This window comes from Somniosus microcephalus, chromosome 25, assembly GCF_052327205.1.
Source record: "Somniosus microcephalus isolate GS21.2 chromosome 25, FLI_Smic_1.0, whole genome shotgun sequence".
Lineage (NCBI taxonomy): Eukaryota > Metazoa > Chordata > Chondrichthyes > Squaliformes > Somniosidae > Somniosus > Somniosus microcephalus.
The window spans coordinates 48164088-48184949 of NC_141011.1; the positions used below are offsets into that span (position 1 = coordinate 48164088).

General features: G+C 47.0%; 1 protein-coding gene across 8 annotated transcripts in view; it reads right to left on the reverse strand.

Moving 5' to 3' along the window:
* Positions 1-20862, reverse strand: part of rerea (arginine-glutamic acid dipeptide (RE) repeats a) — a 527918-nt gene that overhangs the window by 189944 nt on the left and 317112 nt on the right. For all 8 annotated transcript variants that reach the window (XR_015073572.1, XM_085967345.1, XM_085967342.1 and 5 more), the window contains one exon: positions 11692-11740. Coding sequence is in view for 7 of the 8 variants with exons in the window: in XM_085967345.1 (XP_085823471.1) it covers positions 11692-11740 (49 nt within the window). In the remaining variant the exon portion in view is untranslated. The remainder of the gene's footprint in view (positions 1-11691; positions 11741-20862) is intronic.

The window sequence follows — 20862 nt, forward strand, 5'->3', positions numbered from 1 at the left end:
CAAGCTTTTGCTCATCTGCCCTAATATCCCCTTATGTGGCTCGGTGTCAAATTTTGTTTGATAATGTGAAGCGCCTTGGGACGTTTTACTACGTTATATAAAAGGTGCTATACAAATGCGAGTTGTTGTTGGAAAATGGAAAAATGTTACTCTGTTGCAGTAGGGAGGAGTCATCTGAGGCTGAGGCACATTGTTGGGATGGATTAGAAGAAGCTTTGCTCTGCATCTAACTATGATATATATAACTGGGGAGTGCTTGATGCAGATACTGGTTGCAAAAAATGCAAACTGTTCAACATCCCTCACCTTGGTGAGCATAAAATTTACAAAAAAAGTCAAAAGGCAAATCCTTGCTCACAGTCAATTAAACTTGTACAAGGCTTCTTTGAGTTTGTTTCCATTGTGAAGGGGCAGCAAATTCAATAGCTCTATAATAGGTACTAACTTGAATGCCAATCAGTTCTTTACATAATAAAGCTACCACTATCTTTAGCTCCTTCAGCTGCAGTGTTACAATGCACACAAGGCAATGACATTGCCTACCTGTACAGGCCAACAATGCGTTTTTTTAAAACTTGCTGGCCTATATGGATGCCCTTCCCCAGATAGCATCAAAAAAGACCTTTCTAACAGCCCACTCAAAACCAGAATCATTGTAAGCTTAAATATGAAAGGGACTAAATATTCTGGATTCAATCAGAACATAACATTTAATAGATAGAACAGAATACCTGAACTTCTATTAAATACAAAGCAAATTAACAAGAGCAGTGAATTAAAGCTTTCAACCAAAATATTTTACTGATAAGACAAAACTGTTTCTAAAAGCAAACAAAATATATAATTTTGTTTCATAATCTTCAATGTGGGTGCAAGAGAGATTTTTTTTTAAACTTTGTATCTGATGAACACTACTGGTTAATAGATGATGTAGATCAGCAACAATACTACAACACAAACCACGCCCTCAGACGAGCACCATCTGCTGCACCCAGTGGCTCTGCTCACTTTGAATGCACATGAATGGTATCGGAAGTACTTAATAGGGATTTGTTCCCGAGTAGATCAGCACAAACATTAACTGGAGAACAATAATAAGGCAGGATTTAGTATCTAAAAATATCAGAGTCACTTGTTAAATTATGAAATATAATGTTCTTCAGAAACCTAAGCCACTCAGTGCACTTGAACTCTAAAGCAACTCAATAGTTTGGAAGTACGCTGGTTGCAAAATTAATATGTAGGATTTATGAAGAAACATGACTTTACTATGACCTATCTTAGATGATCTGAAGAAACCAGAACTTGGTTGAAGAAAAAAAATGCTACACAACTACAAGCACAATGTCTGTGCACACACATAGCGATTTCTTCTTTTAAGATTTCAGCTGGTCTCTGCACATCTGTCAAGGTGAGACGGACTAAAAATCATTGGGCGCTGATGCACACTGGAAGTTGGTACACTGATTGACAAATCCAAAAATTGGTCTTCAGGGACAAAAGAAATGTCAATCCTCACATGATCAACAAAGATGTTAACGGAGTTTCTGGTTGACTTCAGCCAAGTACTTTTCAGGGATCACCACCCAATCTAAAATGTCAGGTTTTCTTTAGGGTATAGAGTTTTGTCCCAAATAATGACGAGGAGTTTGTTTCCTTTTCTCCCCCCTTGCAAATTTAGTCCCTTGGCAAAGACGTCAACTCTTTGTTGAACGATGGTTTCCCGGCCGCCAGTAACCCTCCAGCAAATCAGGTGCCAGGCTTGGCAGTAAGTGCTGGCAGGCTATTTGACTGTGAAGGCATTGCGATCCTGTCCACACTCTCAATACCTGTACAGATGCACATGCTGTTAATTGTTCTCCTGTCAACTTATACCTCTCTCAGCCAGGGAAGCTGACGTCAATTGATGCACCCCTACCGCTGCCCCCACTGACTTCAACTATCACAGCACATCGCGGATTGCACCTGCAATCTTTCCAGTCTGTATGATTCAGCAACTCCGAATTTGCAGCACAGAAGGAAGGCATTTGGCCCATCATACCTGAGCATGTGCTAACTATGCAACTGAAGCTTTGGAATTCAGTCCCTAAATCACACCGCCTCTCCACTTCTCTTTCCTCCAAGACGTTCCTTAAAAGCTACCTCTTCGACCAAGCTTTTGGTCATCTGCCCTAACCACCTTCTTATATGGCTGTGTCAATTTTTTTTTGATAACGCTCCTGTGTAACGCCTTGGGATGTTTCATTACATTAAAGGCACTATATAAATGTAAGTTGCTGTTAACTATTCAAATGTCATTTTCCTGTACTTTTTAAAATATTCACTCTAAATTATGATATTCTCTCTGCCTCAATAACGATTTGTGCTAAAGCATTTCTGTGTGGAAAGAATTTCTAATTTCACCTTTCATTCTTTTACTGATAATCCAGAGCCTATGCCTCCTTGCTCTCCACTCACCAACCACTAGAAAAAGAAAAGTTTAACTTTCTTAAAACATTTCATAATTTTGAAAATATCACATCCTCACTGTTCCACTGAAAAAACACCTAATTTTCATAACCTAATCTCTCATTCCTGGTATAATCCTAATGAATGTTTGCTGTACTCTTCCCATGGATCTGGGCTCCTTCCTATAATGGGATGCCTAGAACTGCATGAAATACTTCAGCTGTGTTTTAACCAATATATTGTATAAATAAATTCAGCTTGCTTTTATATTCCTGATGCATATAACCCAGAATTACATTTTTCTTTCCTACCTTTACAGATCCATGTATGTGCACCCATAGACCTCTCACTGGATAAGCTTGTTAGGCTCAGAGCGAAGATTGTAGGAGTTAAAAAAAAAGCTTGGAATGCTAACAGGGCAAATAATTTGCCACAGAATTACTTCTATTACTGTGTCCTGCTCCTTTAATGTTTCTTTACTGCTGACTTGCATATTTTTGTAGAAGCAAGCATTGAGACATAAATCAAAGAACTGCCGACACGAAACTTTACTGAGCCCAGCCCCAGCAATGTAAAGAAGCTGGATTAACATCTCTTGATATAGCTAATAACCCAGGGGGTTTTAGCACTGTTCTAGGATAACATTCGCAACCTTGTGATTAGGCTGTAACTAGTCTTTTATCAAACGTTTCTGCAGTTCTAAGCAAATAAAGTTCACTACAGTTGATCAAAAGGTGGACTTGCTTGCTGATCAATTGTTAAGTCTACCTACCGTAGGTATGATATTCCTCATTCTTTGAGAGAAGTTCAATCTTCATGTACAAACAGGATCAGCGTCAAACACAGGGCGGGGATGAGAGGGGCACAGGCACGGAATCACTAAGATACTGTCCTTTCAGAAATTTGTATCCTTGAGCAGCCAGTTTGGTCAGGTATCTTTCCCCTCGGATCTATAAAGCAGCATCCATTCTGGCTATATCCTTGGTGGTTTGGAACACAGAATAGAACTTGAGCGGCAATGTGAGCAATGTAAAAGTGTCATTATACCACAGGTACCAGTCTCAGACCTGGCGCAATGCCACCCAAATTTGCAAAGTGCCTTGAGAATATAACTTTCTGCTCCAATTATCTGTTCATTTCTAATTTTTTCAGGAAGAATAAATATCTTGCACTGGGGACTTTATGCATCTCGTCTGTGCATGGAAAATAACTCTGGGGAGTCTGTTACAGACTATGTAAACAAGGGCTCCTCAGTAACTATGGGAACTCTGTTATTCTGTCTGGTTTGGAAGCAACTGTTGCACATCATATAGGAGGAAGCTATTGTTCTGAGAATGTCCACCCTGAGGATAACTCCACCATTTTTAAATGGTGAGAAACTTTCAAATGTTGGTGTTCAGAGAGATTTTGGTGTCCTCGTACAAGAAACACAGAAAGTTAGCATGCAGGTACAGCAAGCAATAAGGGAGGCAAATGGCATGTTGACCTTTATTGCAAGGGGGTTGGAGTATAAGAGTAATGAAGTCTTGCTACAATTGTACAGGGCCTTGGTGAGACCACACCTGGAGCACTGTGCACAGTTCTGGTCTCCTTGTCTAAGGAAGGATATACTTGCCTTGGAGGCAGTGCAACGAAGGTTCACTAGATTGATTTCTGGGATGAGAGGGCTGTCCCATGATGAGAGATTGTGTAGAATGGGCCGATACTGTCTGGAGTTTAGAAGAATGAGAGGTGATCTCATTGAAACATACAAGATTCTGAAGGGGATTGACAGGGTAGATGCTGAGAGGTTGTTTCCCCTGGCTGGAGTGTCTAGAACTAGGGGGCATAGTCTAAGGAGAAGGGGTCGGCCATTTAAGACTGAGATGAGGAGGAATTTCTTCACTCAGAGGGTGGTGAACCTTTGGAATTCTCTGCCCCAGAGGGCTGTGAATGCTGAGTCTTTTGAGTATATTCAAGGCTGAGATAGATAGATTTTTGGACTCTCGGGGAATCGAGGGATATGGAGATCGGGTGGGAAAGTGGAGTTGAGGTCGATGATCAGCCATGATCTTATTGAATGGCGGAGCAGGCTCGAGGGGCTGAATGGCCTACTCCTGCTCCTATCTTCTATGTTTCTTTGTAACTCATCATCGCTTTGGAAGGTCCCCAAACCAAACTGTTAAGAATTCCAAGTAATAGTTTCCATTTGCCCAATATGGAGTGCACACACTCCAAAAGCCTGGAGAACTTTAACGTAGAACCGAGGTCTCAAGTTTGTACATGCATGTACACTGACAATACGCAGCCCTACCTCTCTATCAGTTCTCTCGACCCCGACAGTGACTCTGTGTTGTCAATAGGAACAGGAGTAGGCCACTCAGCCCCTTGAGCCTGTTCTGCCATTCAAGTAGAGCATGGTGGATCTGTATTTCAACTCAATTTACCTATCTTGATTCCATTTCCCATATTACTCTTAGCAAACAAAAATCTACCAATCTCAGATTTGAGATTTTCAATTGACCCCCAGCCTCAACAGCTTTTTAGGGGAGAGGTCCAGATTTCGACTACACTTTGTATGAAGAAGTGCCTCCCGACATCACCCCTGAACGGTCGTGCTCTAATTGTAAGGTTATACCCCCTTGTTTGGGATTCCCCCACAAGAGGAAATAGTTTTTATCTACCCTGTCAACTCCTAACAATTAAATCGCCCCTTAATCTTCTATACGCTAACTGCTTGTCTGACAGCCATTCTTGACTTAGCTGCAATTTCCGCCAGCTAAACACCAGGAACACTGAAACCATTGTCTTCAGACCCTACCACAAATTCTGGACCCTTGCCACCGATTTGAGCCTTCTCTCTGGCCACCGTAAGCTCAAGGAACTCAACATTGAGTTCAACAATTTTAAATCATAATCACTGCCCCCATTTTTTCAGACAGCAGCTGTTGTTAATGATTCTGTTATTCCTGTGGTAAACCACTTTTATCGTTCACTATCGTTACACTATAGTTATCACTGTTATATCGTTATCACTGTTCACACTGTTGTATCACTATACGAGGTCGCCTCTTGTCACGCTGTTATACCTGGGCTGACCACTGCTGACTCCGCCCATGGCTCCACCTACCTGCCCAGGTATAAAGGTGGTCGACTGGCTGGTATTCCTCCTTGTTGGATCCGATCACCCACGAGGGTGAGCTCTGTTATTTAGCCAATAAAAACCTATAGTTACTTTCTTAACTCGTCGCTTTTCATTGGATGAATTGATAGGTATATCAATTTTATTGGCTAAATTTTAAAATGTCGACACCTGGACAGTCAAACGACCAGCCAAGCGACCAGCCAGACGCCCAGCTACAACAGCCACAGCAGCCTGCCTGGCTACGAGCCCTCAGACCACCGTACCTGGATCTAAATCCACAGGCAGCAAACTCAGCCCTCGACTTTGAACACTGGCTGAGCTGCTTCGAAGCCTACCTGGGAGAATCCGGCGTGCCTCAGAAATCCATGCTAAGAGTTCTGAACGCCCAAGTGAGCCCTTCTTCTGTGGCCAGGCGAAACACCCGAGGTCGCGCTGCCCAGCCAGGAACTCTACCTGCTCAAACTGTATGAAGAAAGGCCACTTCACTAAGGCCTGCAGAGGTGGATCATCAGAGGCCAGCAGTGCCTCATGCGAGCTGTGGGGGCGGCCATCTTCCTTCAAGGCAACAGAGGCCAGCATCCCCACGTGAGTCATGGGGGCGGCCATCTTTGATACAGGCAACCGACATCAGCAGTGCCTCATGTGAGTTACGGGGGCAGCCATCTTCTCCGCCATTTTGTCCAACCTCGTGGGAGACGCCATTTTACCCACCACGCTCGACCGCCACCGTGCCTCTAGACCCGACTACCGCCTCACCCGCAGACTACAACGACTCACTCAGCTATACACTAGCCTCCGTCTCACTGGACCAAGCCCGCCCGCATCACCTGTCCAAGTCAATGATGGACATCAGAGTAAACGGCCACGCCACGACCTGCCTGTTCGACAGCGGAAGCACGGAGAGTTTCATCCACCCAGACACGGTGAGCCACTACTCCCTCCCTGTCCTGCCAACGCGCAACCGGATCTCGATGGCATCGAGATCCCACGCCACAGACATCAGCGGCTACTGTGTTGTGACCCTATCGGTTAAGGGTACGGAGTATAAAAATTTTAAACTCCTCGTCCTTCCCCAGCTATGCACCGCCGTCCTACTAGGGCTAGACTTCCAATCCCACCTCCAAAGCGTCACGCTAGCATACGGCGGACCCCTCCCCCCACTCACAGTCGACAACCAACAGACTTTAAACCGCCCACCGCGTAACACCTGCGGCCTATCCACCCTCAAGGTCCCGCCACCTTCCCTGTTCGCTAACCTCACCCCCGACTGCAAACCCGTCGCGACCAAGAGCAGGCGGTACAGCGCCGGGGACAGAGCTTTCATTAGCTCTGAGGTGCAGCGTCTCCTGAAGGAGGGCATCATCGAGGGGAGCACCAGCCCCTGGCGTGCCCAGGTCGTGGTCGTTAAGACCGGCAATAAAAACCACCTGGTCATCGACTACAGCCAGACCATAAACAGGTACACCCAGCTGGACGCATACCCCCTTCCCCGCATATCTGATATGGTCAATCAGATTGCGCAGTACCGGGTATTCTCCACCATCGACCTTAAGTCGGCCTATCACCAACTCCCTATCCGCCCTGAGGACCGCCAGTATACAGCCTTCGAGGCGAACGGCCGCCTCTACCACTTCCTTAGGGTTCCCTTCGGCGTCACCAACGGGGTTTCGGTCTTCCAAAGGGAGATGGACCGGATGGTTGACCAGAACGGGCTGCACGCCACGTTCCCCTACCTAGATAACGTTACCATCTGCGGCCGCGACCGGCTTGACCATGACGTTAATCTGGAGAGATTCCTCCGTACGGCCCAACGGCTGAACCTCACCTACAATAAGGAGAAATGTGTGTTTAACACCTCGCGCCTTGCCATCCTCGGCTGTGTAGTAGAGAACGGAGTCATCGGCCCCGACCCCGAAAGAATGCGTCCCCTCATGGAGCTACCCCTCCCCCACTGTCCAAAGGCTCTGAAGAGAACCCTGGGGCTCTTCGCCTACTATGCCCAATGGGTGCCCAATTATGCAGACAAAGCCAGACCCCTCATGAAGTCCACATCCTTCCCCCTTACGGAGGAAGCGTGCGCAGCCTTCTCCCTCATTAAGGGAGACATCGCCAAGGCCACAATGCACGCAGTGGACGAGTCCATCCCCTTCCAAGTGGAGAGCGATGCATCCGACTTCGCCCTAGCCGCTACCCTTAACCAGGAGGGGAGACCAGTGGCCTTCTTCTCAAGGACCCTACAGGGCCCTGAGATCCGACACTCGTCGGTCAAGAAGGAGGCCCAAGCGATTGTGGAGGCGGTACGACGCTGGAGGCATTACCTGGCAGGCAAACGATTTACCCTCCTCACCGACCAGCGTTCGGTCGCTTTTATGTTTAATAACAAGCTGAGGGGCAAAATCAAGAATGACAAGATATTGAGGTGGAGAATCGAACTATCCACCTATGATTATGATATCTTGTACCGGCCAGGTAAGCTGAACGATCCCCCTGATGCTCTGTCACGAATTACATGCGCCAGCACGCAAAGTGATAGACTTCAGACCCTCCACAACGACCTCTGCCACCCCGGGGTCACCAGACTTTACCACTTCATTAAGGCCCGCAACCTGCCCTACTCCATCGAGGAGGTCAGGACCATGACCAGGAACTGCCAGACCTGTGCCGAGTGCAAACCGCACTTCTTTAGGCCGGACAGAGCAAGCCTGATCAAGGCCACCCGCCCCTTCGAGCGCCTGAGCATCGACTTTAAGGGGCCCCTCCCGTCCTCTGGCCGTAATGTGTACTTCCTCAACATCGTTGATGAGTACTCCCGTTTCCCCTTTGCCTTCCCCTGCCCAGACATGACCAGTACCACGGTCATCAAATGCCTGAACGACCTCTTCGCCTTGTTCGGGTTCCCAAACTATATACATAGTGACCGGGGCTCCTCCTTCATGAGCGAGGAACTCCGTCAGTTCCTACTAGCGAGAGGTATTGCTGCAAGCAGGACCACCAGCTACAACCCCCGAGGGAACGGCCAGGTAGAAAGAGAGAACGCGACGGTATGGAAGGCCGTCCTCTTAGCCTTAAAGTCTAAGGGCCTCCCAACCTCCCGCTGGCAGGAAGTCCTCCCGGCAGCCCTGCACTCCATCCGGTCACTACTTTGCACTGCCATTAACGCCACCCCCCATGAACGAATGTTTGTTTTCCCCAGGAAGTCGACTACGGGAACCACACTACCAACCTGGCTGACCTCCCCGGGGCCCGTCCTGCTGCGAAAGCACGTGAGGACCCATAAAACGGACCCCCTGGTCGAGAAGGTGAACCTCCTGCACGCCAACCCCCAGTACGCCTATGTGGCTTACCCGGACGGGCGGGAGGACACAGTCTCCTTCGCACCCTCGGGCATTCCGGAGACACCACCTTTACCCCCCCCCACCCCCCCCCCCCAATTCCAGCTCAGGTAGACGGCATGCCGGAACCCCACGAGCCTTCGCCGACCACGCAGACACCAGCATCAACACCGGAGAATGCAACACCGCCGCTGCGACGATCAGAAAGGCTTACGAGGCCTCCGGACAGACTGACTTACCAGAACTGGTAGTACACTTCACCCCGCCGGACTCAAATCTAAACAAGGGGTGAATGTGGTAAACCACTTTTATCGTTCACTATCGTTACACTATAGTTATCACTGTTATATCGTTATCACTGTTCACACTGTTGTATCACTATACGAGGTCGCCTCTTGTCACGCTGTTATACCTGGGCTGACCACTGCTGACTCCGCCCATGGCTCCACCTACCTGCCCAGGTATAAAGGTGGTCGACTGGCTGGTATTCCTCCTTGTTGGATCCGATCACCCACGAGGGTGGGCTCTGTTATTTAGCCAATAAAAACCTATAGTTACTTTCTTAACTCGTCGCTTTTCATTGGATGAATTGATAGGTATATCAATTCCCATTTCTTCTTCTTAGGCAGGTCCTCAGAACCAAGGATGACTTGCTTCCACACTAAAAATGAGTTCTCAGGTGACTGATGAGTCCAATGCGGGACCTACAGTCTCTGTCACAGGTTGGGCAGATGGTGGTTGAAGGGGCGGGTGGGTGGGGTGCTTGGGTTGACGTGCGCTCCTTCCGCTGTTTGCGCTTGGCTCCGCTTGCTCCCAGTGAAGAGACTCGAGGTGTTCGGCGCCTTCCCAGATGCTTCTCCTCCACTCTGTATGGTCTTGGGCCAGGGATTCCCAGGTGTTGGTGGGGATTCCCATTTACACCTCCTCTAGCCCAGTGGTTCTCAAGTTTTTTTGGTTGAAGGATCCCTTTTCAAATGGATTAGTAATCATGGAACCCCCCCCACCCCCATCTAAATTATAATACTATACAGGAAACTCTCGTTTAAACGGCACCTAAATATCCAGAATTCTCGATTAACTGGCAAAATTCATACTCTTGAAAACAACACCTCAATAACCGGAAATGTTGCCGAGTCTCCCGCGGTGAACTGCCACTACTCGGCTTCTTGGCGCTGTCGGAAGTCCGAACACCTCAATAACAGGAGTCTGACTCTCCCGCGCTGTATACAGTCGTTTACTGTATAAGTTTTGTTTTACTGTTAAATAATTAAGGAGTTATGGATTACCCTCAACTGTCAGTACTGTACTTAATCAAGCATCTTCCACCATCCATTTAACACAACATTCTGTAGGTGAGTACCCAATTACTGTATACTGCACATTTCTTGATTTTTTTCTTTTTCTTTGTTAAAAATAGCCTTGGTAGATAGCCCTCTCCGTCATCCGGAATTTTTAATCAACCGGCACCATCCCGGTCCCGTCGATGCCGGATACCAAAGAGTTTCCTGTATATAATACTCATAATATGAAATTGCTGCATGTAGAGAATGTTTTAATAATGCTTTCAAGAAAACAGGCATTTACTTAGATATCAATGACAATGGTGCGCTTGCTTCTCACTGCAGAGTCTGTCTATCTTTGGTGTGATGTTTGATAATGACTCATAAATGACTGACAGCTACTTTATCCAATCAACGCCCTCCAACAATTGGTCTCTCACCAATCAAGAAAAGGGGCGGGACCATGTCATGATTTTTTTACAAAACATATATGATTTATATATGTGTGTGTGAGTTTGTATATTACAATAATTAAAAATTAATTATAGATAGATGCACTCCAGAAATGTTTCCATTGGTTGAAACCTAAGCCTAGTTTTTAAAGTACGATTCCATCTATTCCTCTCCACAAACCGGATGTTAGCGTGTCATATGATTGACGTATCAAAGAACCAATAAATGGTGAACGTCTGTTGCCCTCTAGAGCTTTCGAACCAATCAGTGTGCAGAGAGGCAGTGCTCCAAGGTTGGTGGGGTGGGGGAAGGTTATTATTCACGTTAATAACATTAAATTTATCGTTACTGAAGCGTGAAACTTGTGATGGAGATGGTTTCGTTCGTGGACCCCCTGGAAAGTCTCTACGGACCCCAGGGGTCCGCGGACCGCAGTTTGAGAACCACTGCTCTAGACCCATCTTTTGTTTCTTTACTTGTCCCATTATCATCCCCTTTTGCCTTGCACAATTATGCCTTTGTCATTTAATCTCTCCTGCCTTCCACCCGATCACTGACCTTTCCTTTTGTTCTTTCCTCCCCTCCTCCTCCCTTTTCCTGCCTCTGTACCTGCTTAAAACCTGTTATATCTGTAACTTCTTCCAGTTCTGGCAAAAGCTCATCGACCTGAAACGTTAACTTTTTTTTCTCTCTCCACAGATGCTGCCTGACCTGCTGAGTATCCCCAGCATTTTCTGTTTTTATTTCAGATTGCCAGTATTTTGCTTTTGGGTCAAGTTAAATTGGGTTTCATAACAAATTTCATATGTGTAAAATGTGGCCTTTTAATGAAAGGCTTCAAATTGGCTTGCAACCTACAATTCTGATGAGCATGCTGACAGCAGTGGTAACTCAGTATCAAATCCAATTTTAACTAAGGTACTACCCCATATTTGTGGAAAATATATGCATCATAATGTGATTTGCTTATCTTTCAGATTTTACAAACATGGCTGTTATGAAAAGGTTATGTTAATGCATAATAACCAAGCGTCTTGATTTTTGACTTCCCTACCTGATGGCTGGGTCCCACACGAATTTCTCCCTGGGTGCTGTTCAGCCTCCTGCAAGAGAAAATGATTACATGTAAAATAGAAGCAACAATTACATCCTAAATTATACAGAGAGAAAAATAACTTGTTTTAATATAATGCCTCATCTCGTCTTTAGTATGTCCCAAAGTACTTCACGTATAAGTTCCCCTCCAAGTCACACACCATCCTGACTTAGAAGCATATCGCCGATTCTTCATCGTCGCTGGGTCAAAATCCTGGAACTCCCTCCCTAACAGCACTGTGGGAGTACCTTCACCACACAGACTGCAGTGGTTCAAGAAGGTGACTCACCACCACCTTAAGGGCAATTAGGGATGGGCAATAAATGCTGGCCTTGCCAGCGACGCCCACATCCAATATACGAATAAAAAAAAAGTATAATTTGCACACGGCAAGGTCCCACAAACTGCAGCGAGATGAACGGCCAGTTCATTTGTTGTTGTCATTGGTTGCGGGAGGAATGTTGACCAGGGCACGAGGAAATCTCGCCCACTCTTGCTCGAATTGCGCCAGGCAAACTCTGATCAAACCTGATTCACTGCTTATTTTAATGTCTCAGTGAACCACCAAAATAGATTTAATGTTTCATCTGAAAGGTGGCACATCTGACAATGCAGTATTCCCTTAGCATCAGCTTATATTATGTGCTCAAGTGCCTGGAGTGGGGCTTGAAAACATCACCTTCTGCACCAGAGGCAAGGCAATTAGCAACTGAGCCAAGCTGACACTTATAATGATTGACAAGAATCTTGTTCAAAGCTACTGAAATATCCATTCTCAAAGTAGCAGTAACAATGCTTCACATGCATTTTCTTAGGAATACCTCCAGGAGATATTTCTTAGGAGCCTGTTAAAAGTACTTGCATTTATAAAGCTCATCATGTTGAAACATTGGTCAACGTATCAGAAGAATTCCCTGCTCTTTTTCGAATAGTGCCATAGGATCTTGAGCATTCAGTTGAACAGGGAAATAGATGCTCAGCTTAATGCCTTATCCTGCAGGGCATCTGTCAAATGCCAACAGCAAATTCACCCTCCCCAGACATTTAGCTGAGTTTTAGTACAGAAGATTTTAGGATATCCTACATGCAGGGGTAAACTTTACTCTTAATATTTTTTTATACTTGTGATTCTCCTATTAAACTGCTCACACTAAGTCAGTTAATATGCTGCTTTATAATGATAAGGAGTATTTGACAATGTAACAATCCACAATGTACTATTTTTCTCAGGTGGAATTTTTAAAAATTCAATCACGAGATGTGGGTGTCACTGGTAAGGCCAGCATTTATTGCCCATCCCTACTTGCCCTTGAGAAGGTGCTGGTGAGCTGCCACCTTGAACTGTTGCGGTACTTCTTTGGTACAACTGAGTGGCTCGCTAGGCCATGTCAGAGGGCAGTTAAGAGTCAACCACATTGCTGTAGGTCTGGAGTCACGTACAGGCTAGACCGGGTAAGGACGGCAGATTTCCTTCCCTAAAGGACAGTAGTGAACCAGATGGGTTTTTATAACAATCCGGTAGTTTCACGGTTACCATTACTGATACTAGTATTTTTATTTCAGGTTTATTTAATTAACTGAATTTAAATTCAATGGATTTGAACTATGTCTCCAGATCATTAACCCAGGCCTTTGGATTACTAGTCCAGTAACATAACCACTATGCTACCATTCCCAAAGGAATGATGTTCCTTTAAGGCCACAAAGTCTAATTGTTATTCAGTGAACAGTGACTGAGGTCAATCAATGGATTGGTCAGAAAACTTTGTAGATCAGCCATGATCTAATTGAATAGCACAACAGACTTGAGGGGCTGAATGGCCTCCTCCTGTTCCTATTGGAATGTGCTTGTCAGTTTCAGTCTGCAGAACAGAAGCATCCAGCAGTTTAAGCAGTATGACCTCTGGATTATGATTTGCTATGTTTGCTTATACTTCCTTTCTCTGATTTATTTAATCTTTTATACTTTTTGACTCATTTCCCCATTCCATTTAGTTTGTAGTTAGGATACTCTTCTTAAAAGATTATTTTCTTTCTCTGAACCGCTATTCGTATTACAATTAATGTGGCAAAAACCTAATGCATTCATTTTGAAATCTTTACCTGGCTAAGAGTTAGCTGACCTGTCTGCAGCCCTCCACTAAGGAAACTGTGCACCTGCATGTGTTGGGGGGGGGGGGGGGGGGGGGGAGATAACTTTCCCTCCCTCAGGAAAGGGAGTTGGGCTCCACTCAGCACTGCCCCACAGCAGCGCGGATCAAAACAAAGAATTCTCATCTGGCTTGCAAGGCAAAATGGCCCAGATCCAAGATCAAGAGAGGCACAACTGGAACAAGGTGCCCCAGTTATTCTCCCTCTGAGATGGAGCTGCCTTGTTTCCAAAGAGCTTCATTTAGCATCCAGCCCAAAGTGATGAAGCTTATCTATCTATATATATAAAGCGGCTCTTCTGTCTGTCTGTCTGTCTGTCCGCCTGGTCTCTATACGTTTGGAAGTTACAGGGCGTACCGACGCGCGCGTCGCCTCAAAAGAAAGCTTGCGATTCCGGACCGGTCATAGGCGTATTTACGTTTCGGCCGGACAAAAATCCCGCCCGCGGTATCCCAAAAACGTTCAGCGTTCCGCTCATTAGCATCTCATTAGCGACCGTGTGACGTCGAGGTCTTCCTACAGTTGCGTGTCGAGTGACTCGACGATTGACCAATCCTACGCTTCGGTGACCTGACCGGTCGACCAATCGGTGCGTGTGTGGGCGGGCCTTATCCTTCTGAACCGAGGTGAGTGGCCGCCATCTTGATTTTCCACGATTTTTTCCCCCACACTTTCTGTGTGTTAGGGAACTAAGGTAAATATTTCAATTATGTGTTAGGCAATTAATTAACAATTTATTTGAGTTTTATATTGTGTTTAGCAACCCCCCCCCCTCCTCCTCACCCTCGCGCAGGGAGGACTCGGGGCCTGAAGCTGAAAAAATTTCTCTCTCTCTCTCCTTCTCCTCTTCCCTCTCTCTCCTTCTCCTCTTCCCTCTCTCTCCTTCTCCCTCTCTGTCTCTCTCTACTTCCCCCTCTCAGGTGTCGCGGACGGAGCGCGGGCGCGCCGCCCGAAGTTTCCCGCTCGCTAACGGCCTTGCCGGCTCCCGCGGGCCGCTCGCACTGACCGCGCATGCGCCGCCCGCACTCACCGCGCATGCGCCGCCCGCACTCACCGCGCATGCGCCGCCCGCCCGCACGCAGCGGCCGTCCATCAGCCGCGCGATACGCGGGGGACCTCAGCAACGGCACCGGACCTCAGGCGCTAGGCAGGGGGAGGGGCCGGAGAGAGGGACAGAGGGGAGTGGGGGAGGGGAGGGAGGGAGGGGAGGGAGGGAGAGAGGGGAGGGGAGGGAGAGAGGGGAGGGGAGGGAGAGAGGGGAGGGGAGGGAGAGAGGGGAGGGGAGGGAGAGAGGGGAGGGGAGGGAGAGAGGGGAGGGGAGGGGAGGGAGAGAGGGGAGGGAGGGATTGGACAGGGAGAGGACATGACAGGGAGAGGGGGGACACACAGGGGCAGGGAGACCAAACGCTCCAAAATTGCCCTCGCGCCCCAAAATTGCCCTCGCAACGCGGGGCTCGCTAGGCAGGGGGAGGGGCCGGAGAGAGGGACAGAGGGGAGTGGGGGAGCGGTGGGGGGGAGGGAGGGGAGGGAGAGAGGGGAGGGGAGGGAGGGAGAGAGGGGAGGGGAGGGAGGGAGAGAGGGGAGGGAGAGAGGGGAGGGAGGGATAGGACAGGGAGAGGACATGACAGGGAGAGGACATGACAGGGAGAGGGGGGACACACAGGGGCAGGGAGACCAAACGCCCCAAAATTGCCCTCGCAACGCGGGGCTCCCCAGCTAGTATATATATATATATATATATAAAAGAGCTCTTCTGTCTGTCTGTCCCGATGTCTGTCTGTCTGTCCGTCCGTTCTCTATACGTTTGAAAGTTACAGAGCGTACCGACGCGCGCGTCGCCTCAAAAGAAAGCTTGCGATTCCGGACCGGTCATAGGCGTATTTACGTTTCGGCCGGACAAAAATCCCGCCCGCGGTATCCCAAAAACGTTCAGCGTTCCGCTCATTAGCATCTCATTAGCGACCGTGTGACGTCGAGGTCCACCAATCGGACGGCGGGTTCCTTCCTACAGTTGAGTGTCGAGTGACTCGACGATTGACCAATCCTACGCTTCGGTGACCTGACTGGTCGACCAATCGGTGCGTGTGTGGGCGGGCCTTATCCTTCTGAAGCGAGGTGAGTGGCCGCCATCTTGATTTTTCACAATTTTTTCCCCCACACTTTGTGTGTTAGGGAACTAAGGTAAATATTTTAATGATGTGTTAGGGAATTAAATAACAATTTAATAGGGGGGGTGGGGAAAAGAGAGCCTCGGGAAATCGCGGGGGGGGGGGGGGGAGCCTCGGGAAATCGCGGGGGGGGCGAGCCTCGGGAAATCGCGGGGCGCTCGCGCCGCCCGCACTGACCGCGCATGCGCCGCCCGCCCGCCCACAGCGGCCGTCCATCAGCCGCGCGATACGCGGGGGACCTCAGGCGCTAGGCAGGGGGAGGGGCCGGAGAGAGGGACAGAGGGGAGTGAGGGAGGGGAGGGGAGGGATAGGACAGGGAGAGGGAGAGGACATGACAGGGAGAGGGGGGGACACACAGGGGCAGGGAGACCAAGCACCCCAAAATTGCCCGACCGCGCATGCGCCGCCCGCCCGCCCACAGCGGCCGTCCATCAGCCGCGCCATACGCGGGGGACCTCAGCTCCGGACCTCAGGCGCTAGGCAGGGGGAGGGGCCGGAGAGAGGGACAGAGGGGAGTGGGGGAGCGGGGGTGGGCGAGGGGAGGGAGGGAGGGAGTCGGGGAGGGGAGGGAGGGAGACGGGGAGGGGAGGGAGAGGAGGGGAGGGGAGGGAGGGATAGGACAGGGAGAGGGGGGACACACAGGGACAGGGAGACCAAGCGCCCCAAAATTGCCCTCGCGCCCCAAAATTGCCCTCGCTACGCGGGGCTCCCCAGCTAGTATGTCTATAAACCTGGTCATTTGGACTCATAACCTTCAAATTCAGAACCAGGCGATTAACCACTTGGAGCACATTAAAAAAATTTAAAGAAAATATATATAAAATCTAATTACCAAGCAAGAGGGCAATTCCAAAATAATGAATCGCTCTTTAAAAATCAGTAACCCCCGCCCTGCATTTTGAAATAAAAATATGCTCTAATTCAACATACTCTGCTTAGGACTTTTTCTTTTACAACAATATATGCTGGCCCAGGTTATAGAAAGTACACCCATTTATGTCCAATTGAAGTTTAAAAAAATGTAAAACCTGGATTAATTTAAACCAAATAAGTTAAATTCACAAAATATTGAATCTTATCTAACAGGGGCAATGATACCAGAGTAATGAAGCACAGAAGCTGTACAAACACGGATTGTTAGACTTCCCTTCCCCTGTGCCAACAATATTGATTGAAGTCAAAGGTTGTGAATTAAACTAATTACAGTGTAGGCAGGCCCAGCGAATAAAAGGGATATTCACATTAACCCGCTCATTACACTCTGCAATGGTATGATAATGCCGCCAGTTAGGGTTCCTATTAGCTCCTTATGTGGCTCGGTGTCAAATTGTGTTTGATAACGCTCCCGTGCAGCGCCTTGGGATGTTTTACTACATTAAAGGCACTAAATAAATGCACGTTGTTGTTCTCCCCAGATAAGTAGCAAAGTTGCCAAATCAAGTTTTTTTTTGTAATGAAAGAGTTAAAACTGAACATACGCATATATTCCTTAACCTCTTACTATATATCTTCATGAGTTGCCTGTCTTTTTTTTAAACAAAGAGTGAGTCTGGAATGCCTGTGAATGTTAAAAGGCAGCAGGAAACTGGGCACAAAAGTGGTTGATGCAACAAAGATGGTAACTATAGCAACACCAATTTAATTTTTTTTGGTTCCACAGCTGCAACGGATTAAAGAAAATGACAAGATGTTCGCATTGAAAGTGCACCGTTGCTACGGCTACACTGTAGATTTCATGTTATAACAAGCCCAGCAGTGCCCAGAATTTCTAAGTCTGTGCAATTGGACTAATGCTTTGCTAGTAAGACTTGCATTTAATTTTATATTATATAAGGTTGGTCCTTGAAGACTACTTGCTGACTTCATGAGTTGGAATACTGCATCTGATTTTTTTCCTAAATAATAGATTCCATTTATATTCACGGAAACACATCCAAAATCTCAGAATTTCTGTAACAGCCTTTACTCAAAATAAACTAGATATACAATGTACATTTCTTTAAAAAAAATTGCAGTTTCAAATATCTTTTAAAATATATGTCTAGTTATTCTTCAAAATAATATCTTCAATTCCATTTCAGTGAAAAATTAAGCTTTTGGTATCAGACATGAGGATCCATAATGTTCAGCACCACAAGTGCATGACGGGATACTTTTTGGAAAAAAGGTTAATGCTCCTTGCGGACATTTTCAAGACTATCTTCCGAATTGGAAGCTTCCTAAATGCAAAGATACTTGCATTGATATAGAATCTTCTCATGTTGAAGTATTTCCAAGTGTTACACGTACAATGGATGACTTTTGGAGTCAAGTGACAGCTGTGTAAGCAAACACGGCAGCCATTTTGCACCAGCAATGTGTAACAAACATCAATGAGATCAATGACCAGTTAATCTCCTTTGGCGGTATGGGATGAAGGAGGAATGTTGGTCAATGTTTCAGGAAAACTCCCTGCGCTTCTTCAAAAAGTGCCACAGCATTTTTAACATGCAAAGTGATTGGGGGTCTTAATTTAATATCTCGTGCAATCATTTTTTTATTTAAAATACACACCATCCGTCAAATGCCAACAGCAAATTATTCCTCCTTTCACCTCCAGCCCCCTCGCCAAGTTATTTGGCTAAGCATCAATGTGGAAATCTTTAGGTTATCCTATATAAAGGAGCAAACCCTTCTATCTCACAGGGCCTGCTTATGGGAGGAAAATTAAAATGAGTTTCTTCCAGTGTCTGATACCCACCTCCAATCAATTACTCATTGGCTCCCACGTTACGGTTTGCCCTACACTTAAAAAAAAGTCAAAAAATAAATATATTAAAGATAAATGTGTGCGAGGCATATAGGGAAAGAAGAGATCGAAGGAAAGACTTATAGAAGGGATTGCAGAACGTTTAGTTCCATTTGCAACTCCTCAGATATTGAAGCTTCCACGCCCACATGCAGCAAGACCTGGACGGCATTCAGGTTTGGGCTGATAAGTGGCAAGTAACATTCACGCCACACAAGTGCCAGGCAATGACCACCTCCAACAAGAGAGAGTCAAACCGCCTCCCCATGACATTTAACAGCATTACCATCATTGAATCCTCCACCATCAACATCTAGGGGCTCACCATTGACCAGAAACTTAACTGGACCAGCCACATAAATACTGTGGCTACAAGAGCTGGTCATTCTGCGGCGAGTGACTCACCTCCTGACTCCCCAAAGCCTTTCCACAATCTACAAGGCACAAGTCAGGAGTGTGATGGAATACTCTCCACTTGCCTGGATGAGTGCAGCTCCCACAACACTTGACACCAAATAGGGCAAAGCAGCCCCGTTTGATTGGCACCCCATCCACCACCTTCAACATTCACTCCCTCCACCACCGGCGCGCCATGAATGTAGAGTGCACCATCTACAAGATGCACTGCAGAAACTCGTCATGGCTTCTTCGATAGTACCTCCCAAACCCACAACCTCTACCACTTAGAAGGGCGGGGCAGCAGGTGCATGGGAACACCACCACCTCCAAGTTCCTCTTCAAGTCACATACCATCCTGACTTGGAAATATAGCGCCCATTCCTTCATCGTCGCTTGGTCAAAATCCTGAAACTCCCTCCCTAAGAGCACTGTGGGAGTACCTTCACCACAGGGACTGCAATGGTTCAAGAAAGGCAGCTCACCACCACCTTCTCAAGGGCAACTAGGGATGGTCAACAAAAGCTGGCCTTGCCAGCGATGCCCACATCCCGTGAATGAAAAAAAAGTCAAGTACATTGGGATATCGGTCAAGGAGAAAGTTTTTGAGCTGTGTCCCCACTTGCCTTTAAATTTCAAATTCTTCCTGTCTCCATCTTTCTGCTTGTCTTCCACACTCTGTATGGTGCTCAGATAATTCCTATTGTTACCTCTATGGGGAAGCTGAGGCCTGAAGAATAACAGGGAGGGAGCACTGCAAATCAGAGGCATTAGGCTGGAAGTGAAATGGGTGGTTGGAGGTTAGAGGTTCGGGGGGGGGGGGGGGGGGGGCGGGTGCAGTCATTGTGATACTAGCCAAGGTGCTGGCATTTTGGTTAGGGACACAATGAGCTGCTATTGCAAACTGTCAGCAATAATTTTAAGGCGGCACACAGGATCAATCAGCGTTAGGAATGACAGATGAGATGGTTTGCCGAGTAATGATCCTGCTCCTTCTCCCCTTAATTTGTTTAGGAGGGGTAGAGCTGGTCTGAAAGTAGAGTTAGAATACATGGATGAGCTGAATGGGAGAGAGGAAGAGGAGTACTCAGGTACGGCCTCGGTGGAGGGAGCGAATGGTGCTTTGAGGTAGGGATTGAAGCTGAAGCACTCAGGGCGAATCTGACAGGTACCAGAGCAGAAATTGGGCACATAAGGTTAAAAGGGAGTGGACGGAATGGAAATGAAGATTAGTGATGGATGATAATGGGTTGAATTTCTTTTTCAAGTGATCAGCAATACTGGAAGCTGTTTACAATATTCTACACACCACATACAAAACAGGCACAAATAAATGGAGGGAAAGAAAATGAGGGTGACAGAGAGAGCGGACACAAGTACGAGAGAGATACACAGACGGTGTGCAGAAGAGCGAAAGAATGAGCATGTATGAGACAGAGCATGAGAGAAAAATATCAATTCCCTTCCATTATGTTTTCGAAGACACAAAGGGAAAGCAAACATACAATTACAAATAGCCCCTTATAGAAGGAATAGCAAAACAGAATAGTTGGATGTCTGCGCACTGTTCGCTATGGGTTACCCTGCACTGCACAATCCAGAATTAGACAGCAGTATTGTTAATGA